The sequence below is a fragment of the Suncus etruscus genome, chromosome 8, assembly GCF_024139225.1.
Source record: "Suncus etruscus isolate mSunEtr1 chromosome 8, mSunEtr1.pri.cur, whole genome shotgun sequence".
In the NCBI taxonomy this organism is placed as follows: Eukaryota; Metazoa; Chordata; class Mammalia; order Eulipotyphla; family Soricidae; genus Suncus; species Suncus etruscus.
The window spans coordinates 12,147,994-12,162,219 of NC_064855.1; the positions used below are offsets into that span (position 1 = coordinate 12,147,994).

Genomic DNA, 14,226 nt, shown 5'->3' on the forward strand with positions numbered 1-14,226 from the left:
TTTCTAAATTAGGGAATTACTTTCGATTACCACTTAGTAAAACAACGCCCCACGGCAAGACGAGGCCTGTGTGGCCTCGTCACAGGCCTTGAGTCTGAAGTACAAACTGGAAAATCTCCATTTTGTTCCTTGGTCTAACCTCCCCCCACAACACCCTAAGCTGTGCCTGTCGCCTCAGAAGGCTGCAGGCACATTTCATGAATGATGGACGTGCAGGCAGTGATCAACCTGGTCAGCGCTTCCACAGCATGAGGTGGAATGTTTGCCACTTCATCCCTGCTGAGCCCCCAGCACCCCCAGACTCCCCACATGCTAGGATCAGCACACTGCAGGCAGGAACCCCAGAGCACTTTCTATCTCTCTCAGTCGCCTCTGATATCACAGCCCATGGGAAGCCTGGCAATTTGAGGGGACTTAATAACTTTCCCAGAAAGCTCACTCTCCAGTCAGCTGGAAACGTAGTCAAGAAATACTGAAACTATTGTTAAATTAAAGACAAAAAGCCCCCCCAAAACCCAGCTGCTCTGAAAGAACCAGTTCAAGTGTTTATTTATTCAGAAGCTTCTCTTTCTTTTCAGTCTTGCTAGAAAGCCTCCTGGAGGGCCCGAAGAGATAGCACAACGGCGTTTGCCTTGCAAGCAGCCAATCCAAGGACCTAAGGTAGTTGGTTCGAATCCCAGTGTTCCATATGGTCCCCGTGCCTGCCTGGAGCTATTTCTGTGCAGACAGCCAGGAGTAACTCCTGAGCACCGCCGGGTGTGGCCCAAAAAAAAAAAAAAAAAAAAAAAAAAAACCTTCCTTGTTCTCTTCTCTATCCCTCACAGTTAGCTGGGAGTGATCAGTTCTTTCCCACTTCAAATATCCAACTTTCTTTTTTTTTTTTTTTTTTTGGTTTTTGGGTCACACCCGGCGTTGCTCAGGGGTTACGCCTGGCTGTCTGCTCAGAAATAGCTCCTGGCAGGCACGGGGGGACCATATGGGACACTGGGATTCGAACCAACCACCTTTGGTCCTGGATCGGGCTGCTTGCAAGGCAAACGCGCTGCTTGCTATCTCTCCGGGACCCAAATATCCAACTTTCTATCCTGTCTTCTTTCTGTCTGTTTACCCAGCCTGTCCTCCTACTCATCATCCTTCAGACAGGAAGCCATCTTGGATCCCTCCTGGATTTTTGTCCACTGTTGGTTACTTTCTTCTCTGTGAGCTCTGTGATCTTAGAAGGCTGCTTCCCTTTGTTCTGCCTCTTGCTGTTCGCTGCTGCTCCCCTAACTACTCTGGGTGCCCCAGAGAGTTGGAAATTGGGGATACAGGGCCTCCCCTGTTGTGCTGAAACCCAGTCAGAGACCAGATATCACAACACAGCAGAGAGTAAAGGGCCAAAGTACAAAATAGCCTCTTTCAGAGTTGGATCTGTATTGCAAATAGAGTTCCTGGACTGCTTGCCCAGCATCTCAGAGATGCTTGGCTACCATTACCCATTTCCTGTGACCATCACCCACTTCTGGTGTTTGAAGAATTCTGTTCTGGAAAGTCACGACAAACTCAGAGAAAAGGATTAGGAGTAGGAAAATATTTCATTGTGCAATGAAACCTTCCAGAAAAATCTGTGCACAAGCTCGTCACTCACAGCATTCCAGTTTCTTAGGGTTGCTTGCCAACAACTGGAGAAAAGCAAACACAGACACTTGCAAGGAACCTGAGGGTTCAAGTCCCAGACACACAGCTCAGGGAGAAGTCACACACATAGACATGCATTCTCAGACATGTGCAATAGCAATGAACTATTGTCACTGTATATCCAGCACATAGTAAAACAATGACTTTAATCCTTACAACATGTTCAAAATACTTATTCCATACAATTTTCCCATACTTTGCTGAGAATCAAACCAGGGGCTCCCACATGCAAGGCATGTACTTTATCACTAAAGCCACATCTCCAGTTTCTAAAAGAGTTTTGAGTGATACTAGTAGTTAACTAGATTTGGGGCATTTGTGGGTCCCCCTTGCTCTATGCCTCCTCTGCCAGGGGAGAAGGGAGACCAGCTAGAATCTGTCTGATGCACTGATGAAAATGTTGAGCTTGGCTAGAAGACAGTCATCTGGGAGCCAACGTCAAGACCCATGGTTAGGTCATTCAAATAAAGACATTAATGAAAGAGGGAATGAGTGTGCGGGCAAGCGGCCTATTTGAGTCACTTGGGTGGGGTGAATGTCAGGAAGAGAGTGAAGTAGGGGAAATTAGTTGGCACTGCCAATCCTCCCTTGCTGAGACTTGACTTCGTAGGGGGGATACACCCACTGATACTCAGGGGTTACTCCTGGCTCTGCACTCAGGAATGACTCCTGGTGGACTCAGGTGACTCTATGGGATGTTTGGAGAGGCAGGGGCTGTGACAACTGCATGCAAGGCAAACAGCTTACCTGTCTCGACAATCACTCCAGTCCCAGACCTGTCATTTTTCTGCAGGAAGCCAAATCGTATGCTGGGTCCATATTGCCAGCTTACTGCTTTAATCTGGGTTGGTCTTATTTACCCACATTCCGGCATGAGCAGCATTCAGATCAGCATTCAAATTTGTAATTGCCTTTGTCTAAGAGTAGCTCAAAGATATGTTTTGGAATACACAGGCTCAGCCTAATTATAGTCTTGCTTCCACACTTGATGTAAAAAGCATATTAAAACTTATCGCCATTCTTAAGGATTTACCCGAGGCTCATGTTCTAAAATATATACGTGTGCCTTGGATTTCCCTGAGACAAGTTCTAGAATACACACACGTGTGCCCTGAATTTAATCCTTGTATCATGTGTCTCCCTGAATGCCCCCACCCAGAATCGTCTAGTGGATACCTGATGGCCATTGTGGCTCCCAAATGAGGGGCTCATTTGGACCCCACGATGGTTTATTGGGAGAGTGTGAGGCTCTAAATGTGAGACAGAAGTTCTATCCCTGGCACCACCCCACATGCTGAGTGCAATCCTGCCATAGTATCTAATCTTCTAGCTCTATCTGGTACCACCACACCGAGTGTGTGATTGTGGTGTTACTAAAACTAAGTGTGTGATCCCCTAGATGGCATCATAGTCCTGTGGTGCAGACACCACAGTCAAGCATATGTGACTGACCCATCAGTCATTGGCAACAGAGAGTACTAAAAGGGGGCCGGGAAGGTGGCGCTAGAGGTAAGGTGTCTACCTTGCAAGCGCTAGCGTAGGACAGACCAAGGTTCGATCCCCCGGCGTCCCATATGGTCCCCCCAAGCCAGGAGCGATTTCTGAGCACATAGCCAGGAGTAACCTCTGAGTGTCAAATGGGTGTGGCCCAAAAACCAAAACCAAAAAAAAAAAAGAGTACTAAAAGGAAGAGAAGACGGGAAGCATGAAAGAGAACACTGGATGGGACCTGAGAGATACTACTGGGGTTAAGATGCTTGCCTTGGGGCCAGAGCAATAGCGTAGCAGATTGAGCATTTTACCTTGAACATAGCCAACCCAGGTTCCATCCCCGGTATCCCTTATGTTCCCCTGAGCGCAGTCAGGAGTAACCCCTAAGTACTACCAGGTGTGGCCCAAGCATCCTCCCAAAAGATATTGGTCTTGCACATCTCTCTTTTTGGATCATTCTGACAGTGGCTCAGGGTTTACTCCTGTGTCTTTTCTCAGGGATCAATCATTGACAGTGCTTAACGGACTATATAAAGTCCTGGGGATCAAATCCAGGTCAACCACATGAACAGCAAGCTCCTTACCTGCTGTACTATTTCTCCAACCTCCACATCTGTTCCTAGCACGAAAATGGTCCACCCCCAGCATTATGCAGTGAGCTCCCAGCACTGCCAGGCATGGCCCCCAAATGAAACCAAGTATATTAGATAAATAGGTTTGATAACTATATTTTAACTTTGATGAATATATTAATAATAATTTTCTTCCAAACTTGAATTTTACTTGAATGAGCATAAGTCAGTGATGGAATTACCTGGAGGTTTTTTTTTTTTATTTTTTATTTTTTTTGCATCTAACTTGCCATAATCTCTGAAAATCCTTCTTCAGATTAGACCATACTGATCCAGTCAAAAGCTTTATTGCACATCCTAAGAGACCCTAATCTAGCTAATCAGTGCCCAGCTTGCTAGCTTCTAGAAAAAATGACATAAGGTCCAGTGGTTGGGGTCTGGAGAAATGACTCAAACTGGCTAAGCACATGCTTTACAAGCCCAGGTTTGAGCTGCAGCCCCGCATGGTCCCCAATCACCCTTTGGTATGTGGCCCCACAGTGCCAGCCCATCTGCCAAGTTCTGGAGATGTTTTGATGCATGTCTTAGACATTCTGGTTGCAGTCTTGACTCTGGAAAGCCATTTCCTGTCACTGAAGCCACCAAAATTCCCAACCCTTTGTCAAGACTCAGACCGGATCCTTCTTTTTCTTTTCTTATTTTTTGGTTTTGGGTCACACCCAGCGGTGCTCAGGGGTTACTCCTGGCTGTCTGCTCAGAAATAGCTCCTGGCAGGCACAGGGGACCATATGGGACACCGGGATTCGAACCAACCACCTTTGGTCCTGGATCGGCTGCTTGCAAGGCAAAATGCCACTGTGCTATCTCTCCGGGCCCTCTTTTTATTTTCTTTTTCTTTTTTGTTTTTGGGTCACACCCGGCAGCACTCAGGTCACTCCTGACTCTAAGCTCAGAAATTGCTCCTGGCAGGCTTGGGGGACCATATGGGATGCCGGGATTTGAACCACCATCCTTCTACATGCAAGGCAAATGCCCTACCTCCATGCCATCTCTCCGGCCCCAGGATCCTTCCTTTTCTATAAAGCCGCTCTGATCCTCTTATTGATCTTTTTCCTTTGATTTTCTACAGCATTTTTTTCTGTAGAAAATTGAATTAATCCTGATCATATGCCTGCTGGAAACCTGTTTCTTGGTCAACTCTTTTGTTCCTCCATTGTGGTGATCTATTCGTAGAACAAAGCCAATGCAGCACTCAGCTAATAACAGGAGGGCTGCCCCCTATGTAGTCAACAGTCCTGTTCTTCTGCATTGCCCTCCAGAACCAACTGTTTTGCTCCTGTTCCTGTTTGTGGGCACCCAAAATCTGAAGCACTGAGAATAAGGTATTTGTTGAAGGAAGGAAGGAAATGCTAGGAAAAACAGACAGCAACAAAAGTCAATACTAATAGACCCGCCAAAATCTGGAGACAGTTTTGCTGTGATTTCATTTTCTCGGTGATACAAAAATAGGAATAACTTGACTGTTCAGCAGACTGATTTGAAAGCTGACCCTTGAGCTTGAGATTTAAAATTACCTAGAATCAGGGTTGTGGCTCAGTCAGAGAACCTCAGGTGGGAAGCCCTGGGTTAGGAAGGAAGGAGGGAGGGAGGGAGAGAGGGTGAGAGGGAGAGAAGGAATTAAGATTTTTTCTCCCAAAAAGGGTGAGAAGCTGAAGCAATAGCACAGTAGTAGGGCATTTGTCTAGAATGCGGCCAACCCAGGAGTGGACTGGATTTGATTCCCGGCATCCCATATGGTCCTCCGAGTCTACCAGGAGCAATTTCTGAGCAAAGAGCCAGGAATAACCCCTGAGCACTGCCAGGTGTGGCCCAAAACAACAGCAGTAACAACAAAAAATGAAGATTTATTTTATGGATTCTTTAGTTTAGTACCTTTAATCTGATGGATTTTGTTTCTTCCACCTTCACTTTTCCTTGTTTACTCTTCACAGACCATACTATATTTCACCACATCTTTCCTACAAGATCATTTAATACTAACACAATTGTTTGTTTTCTTTTGGGGGGAGGTATTGGGCCACACCTGGTGGTGCTCAGGGCTTACTCCTGGTTCTACACATAGAAACAACTAATGGAGGGGTTTGGGGACCATATGGGATGCCGGTGATCAAACCCAGGTTAGCTGCGTGCAAGGCAAGCAGCTTCCCCACTGTACTGTAGCTCCAGCCTCCAGCACAAATTCTTTAAGGCTTTTCCTAACAGTCTCTGCCTATTTATTGAAAAAAAAAAAAAAAGCTTTTTGACATATAATATATGATGATTATATAGCAAAATGTGGTAATTCACAAAGCCTGAGTAACTGATTTGTTTCATAATTAATACTGTAATTATGTAAGGTTTTTGGCCTCTGACAAAGTATATATCCATGGAGCCAGAGAGATTGCTCAAATGGTAGAGGACATGCTTGCCATTTTGATTCCTGGCACCATATGGCCTCTGAGTGTCACTGAGACTGGCCTAGGCCCCCTAATTCTTCACCTAGCACCACCTATATGACTAGAAATAAAATGCTAAACAACTACTTCAGCAGGAGACAGTTAAAACAACCAGAGAGAGATGCCGGAGCAATAGTACAGCAGGCTGGGTGCTTGCTTTGCAGGGTTTCAATCCCTGGCACTACATAGGACCTCCCCAACCACCACCACTAAGCCCCACCAAGAGCCATCCCTGAGTATGTCCTGAGCACTACTACAAACAAACAAAAAAAATAACCAGAGAGCTAGTTCAAAGGACTGGAGCGGAGCACAGTCGTGTATGCAGGATTCATTCCTTGGAACCATATAGTCCTTTGAGTAATGGTGGAAGCTGCCCCAAGCACAGAACTGGGAGTAACCCCTAAGCACCACTGAAAATGCCACCCCAAACAAAAGCAAAATTAGCAGACAGTAGTATATACACTTTTATTTCTTTGATCAAGTTGTGCTCAAATGCCTGGCCATGTTTCTTAAGATTTCCGATTTTTAAGCTCACCCTTGAACGTTAGTTCCAGATGGGTTGGAATTTAACATCTAACCACCGGGGTCCACAAGTGCTTATCGAGCTTAGATCCAGAGAATCTATTAGCTCTCAATTACAGCCCTTTTTGACTAAGGCCGGTCTGTTAAAAGGCGGGTCACCGCTAATCTTCTATGTAAGTTCTGCCCCCTTGTGGTCTACAATAGCCACAGCTAAGTAAGACATGCAAGCGACCCTTCAAAGAAGTCCATCAACAGTTTATGTCTTTGGGACCAGAGCAGAGCAATAGTACAGCGGTAGGGCATTTGCCTTGCACGTGCCTGACCCGGGACAGACCTAGGTTCAATCCCTGGCATCCCATATGTTCCCCCGAGCCTGCCAGGAATGATTTCTGAGCGAAGAGCAAGGAGTAAAACGTGAGCGCTGCCGGGTGTGGCCCCCAAAACAAACAAACAAAAATGTCTATATCTTTAATTGGGGGTAAAGAGGAGACTATCAGACAAGGACCTGGTCAGACAATGCCCTGGGCTGGGCTACACCCCATCACATGTCATGGCTTGAGGGCTTGAAGGAACAAAGCATGTGCATCCAGTTCTGCACTATCTCCCTAACACCCCTTCGACAGTTCCCTCTCTCTCTCTCTACACACACACACACACACACACACACACACACACACACACACATCGAGCAGTGCCCAAAGGTCATACTAGCAGTTCTAGGGAAACCATATGTGATGACAGATTTAAAGCATTTTTGTGGCACAGTGACAGGAAAGGCAAATGTCTTTATCTTTGTACCAGCTTCTTTTCAGTGTTTACTTTTGGGGCCCCACCCTCCAAAAAATAAACCAAATATATCAGGACTGGGGATTGGAGAGTTAGTTCCAGAACTGGAGCATGTACTTTGCATTCAGGAGTCCTGGGTTTGATTCCTGATACCAAATCATCTCCTGAGCATTTGCAGGAGTGACTCCCAAGTCAGGAGCAGTCCCTAAGCACCACCAGGTATGTCTACCCCTACCCAAAGTAATGTTGGAGGAATGAGAAATAGCTCAAAGGACTAATATAAATGCTTGGAGAAAGCCCACAGTCCCTACACTGACTGATCTCCTGAGCACTGCCAGGAGCAATCCCCAGCACCAAAACGACAGTAGCTCCTGAGCACCAAACCGAGAGTAGCTCTGAAAGCAAAACTAAATAAAAGTGATGTTAGATCTAAACCTATAACTCAATTGCTGAGTATTTGCCTTGCATGGGTGGGTAAGGGTAAGGTCCTGAGCTCTACCCCTGAAAATGCAAAACCAAAACCCAAATCCCAAGCACAAAGTAAAGGTGATAATAAAACAAAATTAGTCAGCTTGTAGGCCAGAGTGATAGTACAGAGGGTAGGGCATCTGCCTTGTGTGTGAGACAGACCACCGGGTTCGATTCCCAGTATTTTATAGGGTCTCTGAACCTTTATGAACTGATCCCTGATCATGGAAGTAAATCCTGAACACCCCTGGGTGTGCCCCCACACACACAGACAATGAGGCCACTTGCAAAATGGTGTCAGAGTTCATTCACACGAGCCAATTTCGTCAGCAGAAACTGTATATGTGTGTATCTCTTGCTTAACATTCCATTTAACTAACATGGTGTCTGGAATGAGCTAAACAGGTAATAAATATTTCATAGCTGATGAAGTAGTCGAAAAGGTGTGCCTCCTTCAATGATGGGGTTCCATTGTGACAAACGCTTCATTCGGAATTCTGTTATGTGTGAACATGACAATAGTGAGTCTAGAAACTGGGACACAGTCCACAGGGCCATGGAGAGCTACACACACACGCACACACCACCCCCTTTCCCCCACTCCTGCCAAACCCCACTCAGTGAGTCCAGCAGTAGGTCATGTAGTAAACCTTCCTGCTCTTCCTGCATCAGACCAGATCCTAGTGAGCCATAGGAGATTCAGGAAGACTAGAGATCCCTGCCCTCTGCCCTGAAGATTCTCCAGCCTCCAGAAAAATAGTTTGCACCCCCTGAGAGGCCCCTTCCTGCACCATTGTTTAATCCCATCTCGCATACAAATAGAAACTGACCCTCTGGAAATGCTCCTAAGCCACCTCTCAGCTTCTTCCCACTTGGTAACTTCAACCAAGTCTGAGCCTTGGAGTCCCTCTAGTGGCTTAAATGGGCGACGCTCAGAGCCAAGCCTGCTTTTCTTTGTTCGGATTCTAGGTGGTCCCACTGTGTACCCCAGGGAATTGGTGCCCTGCTCTCTAGCTTTGGTGCAAGGAGTTGCACTTGCGTCTAGTGAGGGGACCTCGTAATGAGAAGGTGGAAAGTCTGAGCCTTTCGGCACCAATCAGCAGTCATCCTGTCCCTCCACCCTTGCCTCTGGCTGCAGGAATACAATCCCACTTGAGGCATCCTTCACCTCTCATTTTCTTCTTTGTCCAGCCTGCCTGCCTTCTCCCTTTCCTAGCCATCTCTCCCTGACTCTGTGTGTGTGTGTGTGTGTGTGTGTGTGTGTGTGTGTGTGTGTGTGTGTGTGTGTGTGTGTGTGTGCGCGCGCGCGCGCGCGCGCGCGCGCTAACTTGGAATGCCCTGGGGAGAGAAGAAGTGACTCCGACATTGTCTGTGAAACTGTTAAGAAAGGGGACAGAAGGGCCCGGAGATAGCACAGCGGCTTTGCCTTGCAAGCAGCCGATCCAGGACCTAAGGTGGTTGGTTCGAATCCCGGTGTCCCATATGGTCCCCCGTGCCTGCCAGGAGCTATTTCTGAGCAGCACCGCCAGGTGTGACCCAAAAACAAAAACAAAAACAAAAACAAAAAAAGAAAGGGGACAGAAGTGAGGGGCTGGAGAGATAGCATGGAGGTAAGGCGTTTACCTTTCATGCAAAAGGTCATCGGTTAGAATCCCGGCATCCCATATGGTCCCCTATGCCTGCCAGGGGTGGTTTCTGAGCATAGAGTCAGGAGTCACCCCTGAGCGCTGCTGGGTGTGACCCAAAAACAAAAAAGAAAGAGGGGGGGGACAGAAGTGGGGATAATGAAAGAAACTGTATCCCCAGGGGCAAAAGAAACCGCTAGTCCCTTAGGCGTCCATGGATTCTCATGGAGGCCTATGAGGAAATCCTGCCTCTTGGTGGGCTTCAAGGGAGAAATGTTTGTTCTGGAGCTTGGTTTGGAAGATGCCAACTCCTGCCTCTCCTGAGTAGCCTCTGCAGCTGGAGGAGAGAAGAATCCAAAGGCATATGTGTTGTCTAAAGTGATTTCCTTGCTCACAAGCACTTAATAAGGAGGCTAGATAGATCCAACAACAGGTTCCATTCCCTTAACATTGCCAGGAGTGATCCCTGAGCACAGCACCAGCATGAAGCTCTTGAGTAATTCCCCCACTCCCCAAAACAGAGGCAGAAAAGAAAGTGTGTTATTGGTAGGGCATGTAAGGAAGAGCAGTTGAATTCAGCTCATGCATTACTGTGAGGCCCTGAGACTCTCAAAGTCCAACAACTCTTGCCTCCGGAGCTCGAACAATAGTCCCTGTCTCCTTAAATCCCCAGTGTTGTCATCTGGCTTCTGTGTCACTCACCCATGTCTTCTCTTTTAGTTTCCTACTCTGCAGGCTCCCTGGGAACTCACACTGAGATCAAGCGTGTGGCCGAGGAGAAGGTCACTCTGCCTTGCCACCACCAGCTGGGCTTCCCAGAGAAGGACACCCTGGATATCGAATGGCTGCTGACCGATAACGAGGGCAATCAGAAAGTGGTGAGTGCAGCCCCGTCTAGAAGCTGCTCCTCCCTGAACCACCTCTTCCTACACTCCCAACTTCCTTTGTGGGTCAGAAAGTGCCAGAAATGCTTTTGCTTCTGGGTTAAACTTGAAAGATTCTAGACATGAAAGTAGGGAGAGAGAGAGAGAGAGAGAGAGAGAGAGAGAGAGAGAGAGAGAGAGAGAGAGAGAGAGAGAGAGAGAGAGAGAGAGAGAGAGAGAGAGAGAGAAAGATGCTTTGGTATGAGCCCAGAGGTTCTTTACTCTTTGGGGAAGCAAAAACTACTGCAGGGTCAAGTAGCGTTTTACCAGAGTGGAAGTCTGTCTGTCTGTCTGTCTGTCTTTCTGCACTGTTAGTGTTATCCCCCAATATCAGAAGATCAAGTTCCTATTCTAGAGAACCAGAACCCCAAATATGGAGGCTGAGATAGTATAATCGAAGAGAGGGAGAAAAAGAGGGAGGCAGGGATGAAGGAAGAAGTGAGGAAGGAAGGAGGTAGAGAGGAATGAAGAATGGAGGCAGGGAGGAAGGAAGAAGTGATGAAGGAAGTGAGGAAGGAAGGAAGAAGGAAAGAAGGTCTAATTTAAGGAAGCTGATTTTTAACCTGCCTTCTTTTTAAAATATTTTTATTTTTATGGGCTTTTTTGTTTATTTGGTGACCACACTTGACTGTGCTCAGGGGTTACTCCTGGATCTGCAATCAGAAATCACTCCTAGCAGTGTTCAGAGGACCAGATGGGATGCTGGAGATCGAATCTGGATTGGCCACATGCAAAGCAAGCATCCTCTCTACTGTGCTATGGCTCCAGCCGCTGCCTTCCTTTTTCAGAGCTTTACTTCTTTCCCTACCGAAAAGTGAAAAGTGGTGCGGATTTCCAAAGACTGCCTGTGCTGGGAGAAGCTAAGGTTTTCTTCCACTGGGGATGAATTCATCTCAGGGGCACTGTTGGGGTGTGAGTGCATCACCTGGTGACGCCGATCCTTTTTGTCCTTTATTCTCATCACACCAAGATATCACTCTGGCTAAAGGCACTTTAACCTCAGCATGTTTTTGCCATGGATTCGGAGTCAGTTCAAATGCTCCGAAGATTTGGGTGCTGGGAGTCCCTACTCTGAGGAAGTTCTCCCACAGGCACTGACTCTCACCTGAGGCTTCCGGTTAGAGACTAATAAACACTGACCAAAGAAAAACATTTAGGGCGATAAGCACTCAGCTCCCCACCTGTCTTCGATAAGTGTTCCAAAGAGAAGAATAACAACCTAAATTTTTAACTATCTAAACTTAAAGGAGCTTGTTATACTGGCAGGCCTTAAGCGCAGAAGGTGGTGGTATAGGATTCACTCTGGGAACATTGGTGAAGGGAGGTAGACACTGGGGTGGGAATGTCCCTGAAATCCAGCTATGAAGGACTTTGTAGGTCACAATGGTTTTCAACAAAATAAAATTAGAGGGCCGAGAAGGTGGTGCTAGAGGTAAGGTGTCTGCCTTGCAAGCGCTAGCGTAGGACGGACCACGGTTCGATCCCTCGGCGTTCCATATGGTACCCCAAGCCAGGAGAGATTTCTGAGCGCATAGCCAGGAGTAACCCCTGAGCGCCAAATGGGTGTGGCCCAAAAACCAAAAAATAAAATAAAATAAAATAAAATTAGAAGGAGAGAGAGAGAGAGAGAGAGAGAGAGAGAGAGAGAGAAGAAAAACAAGCAAACAACAAAAACAAAACCCTGAAGGAATATTAGATCAGGGGCCAGAGCCATCGCACAGCAGTAGGGCATTTGCCTTGCATGTGGCTGACCCAGGACAGACCAGGGTACAGTTCCCAACATCCCATGTGGTCTTCCGAGCCTGCCAGGAGCAATTTCTGAGCACAGAGCCAGGAGTAATACTTGAGTGCTGCTGAGTGTGGCCCCAAACCCCCCCCCAAAAAAGTAATATTAGATTAATATTATATGTCATATGTGTGAGAATGCACCGGAACATAGAAGAAATTATGAAGAACTAGGAAAAAGAGAGATGGTATAGTTTGTAGGCTCTGTGCACAGAGCCAGGAGTAAGTTTCAGCACAAATGAATGTGGCAAAAAGCAAAACAAAAAACAAAACACACACACACACACACACACATCTCCTCTTTTTTTTTGGGAGGGGGCCCACACCCGGCAGTGGTCAGGGGTTACTCCTGGCTGTCTGCTCAGAAATAGCTCCTGGCAGGCACGGGGGACCATATGGGACACCGGGATTCGAACCAACCACCTTTGGTCCTGGATCGGCTGCTTGCAAGGCTAACACCGCTGTGCTATCTCTCCCGGCTCACATCTCCTCTTTTTGAGGAGGGAGGTGGGTTGGGCCCAAAACCTAGGTGCTCAAAAACTCAAAGGCTCTTTCCACTCTCTGCTCAGAAAGGACCTGTGGTAGTGCAGAGGAGCCCCTGTGGAACCAACAAGGCTTGCAAGGCAAGAGTTTTCTTTCTTTTTGTTGTTTTTTTTTGTTTTGTTTTGGGGCCACACCCAGTGGTGCTCAAGGGTTACTCCTGGCTATTCGCTCAGAAATAGCTCCTGGCAAGCATGGGGGACCATATGGGATGCCAGGATTCGAACCAACCACCTTAGGTTCTGGATCGGCTGTTACAAGGCAAACACTGCTGTGCTATCTCTCCGATAGCACGAAAGCAAGAGTCTTAATCTCCCTATATTTTTTTAGTTTGTTTGTATTTGGGGGGGCCACAGCCAGCAGTACTCAAAAGTACTTCAGGGGCCGGGCGGTGGCGCTAGAGGTAAGGTGCCTGCCTTGCCTGCGCTAGCCTTGGACGGACCGAGGTTCGATCCCCCGGCATCCCATATGGTCCCCCAAGCCAGGAGCGACTTTTGAGCGCATAGCCAGGAGTAACCCCTGAGCGTCACCGGGTGTGGCCCAAAAAACAAAACAAAACAAAACAAAACAAAAAAAAACAAAAAAAAATTACTTCAGTACTCAAGGGTTCTATGCACTCAAGAATTGCTCCTAGAGTGCTCCTAGCATCATATAGGATGCCAGAAATTGAACCTGGGTTGCCTGCATTCAAGGCAAGCGTCCTGCCTCCTGTGCCCAGAGATAGAGAGAAATAAGGACAAAGGGGAGGGGGGGAGGTAGAGAAAAAGAAAAGATGGGCCAAGGAGAGACCCGGATGTGATAAAACACATGCTTTTTATACAGGGACTCTGGGTTCAATCTTCAGCATCACAGGTGTCCTTGAGCACCACCAGGAATGAGCCCTGAGCTCTGAGTTGGGAATAGACCCCGGCACTACCAGGTGTGGCCACCAAACAAAAATAAACGAAAACAAAGATCAAAACTGGGTTGGACACATGCAAGGAAAATGCCCTACCCACTGTGCTATTGCTCTCATGGTCCAAAATCTTCATTTATATTTATTTTGTGATTTTTGTCTCACACACTGTTGTGCTCAGGGCTTACTCCTGTAGCTGGTGGACTCAGAGGACCACATGGATTACCAGGAACCAAAGCCAGGTCTGCAAGGCAAATCCATCCAATGAACCATCGCTCTGGTCTCCTCCAGTTGAGCACTGTGCTAGAAATGCAGGAGCTAACTAACCCGGGCACAGTGTTGTGAGTTCTCATCACCAGCTCCTGGGATGCTGAGGTGAAGGAATCTGCGGCATCCATAACATACTCTTTGAGCTCCCTCACATGAGAGTTTTGGGTTTGGGCCGTA

At 47.2% G+C, this 14,226-nt stretch overlaps 1 protein-coding gene across 1 annotated transcript in view; it reads left to right on the forward strand.

Annotated features, from left to right (window-relative positions):
• Positions 1–14,226, forward strand: part of CLMP (CXADR like membrane protein) — a 95,878-nt gene that overhangs the window by 60,507 nt on the left and 21,145 nt on the right. The window contains exon 2 of the mRNA XM_049777944.1: positions 10,357–10,514. Within this exon, the coding sequence (XP_049633901.1) occupies positions 10,357–10,514 (158 nt within the window). The remainder of the gene's footprint in view (positions 1–10,356; positions 10,515–14,226) is intronic.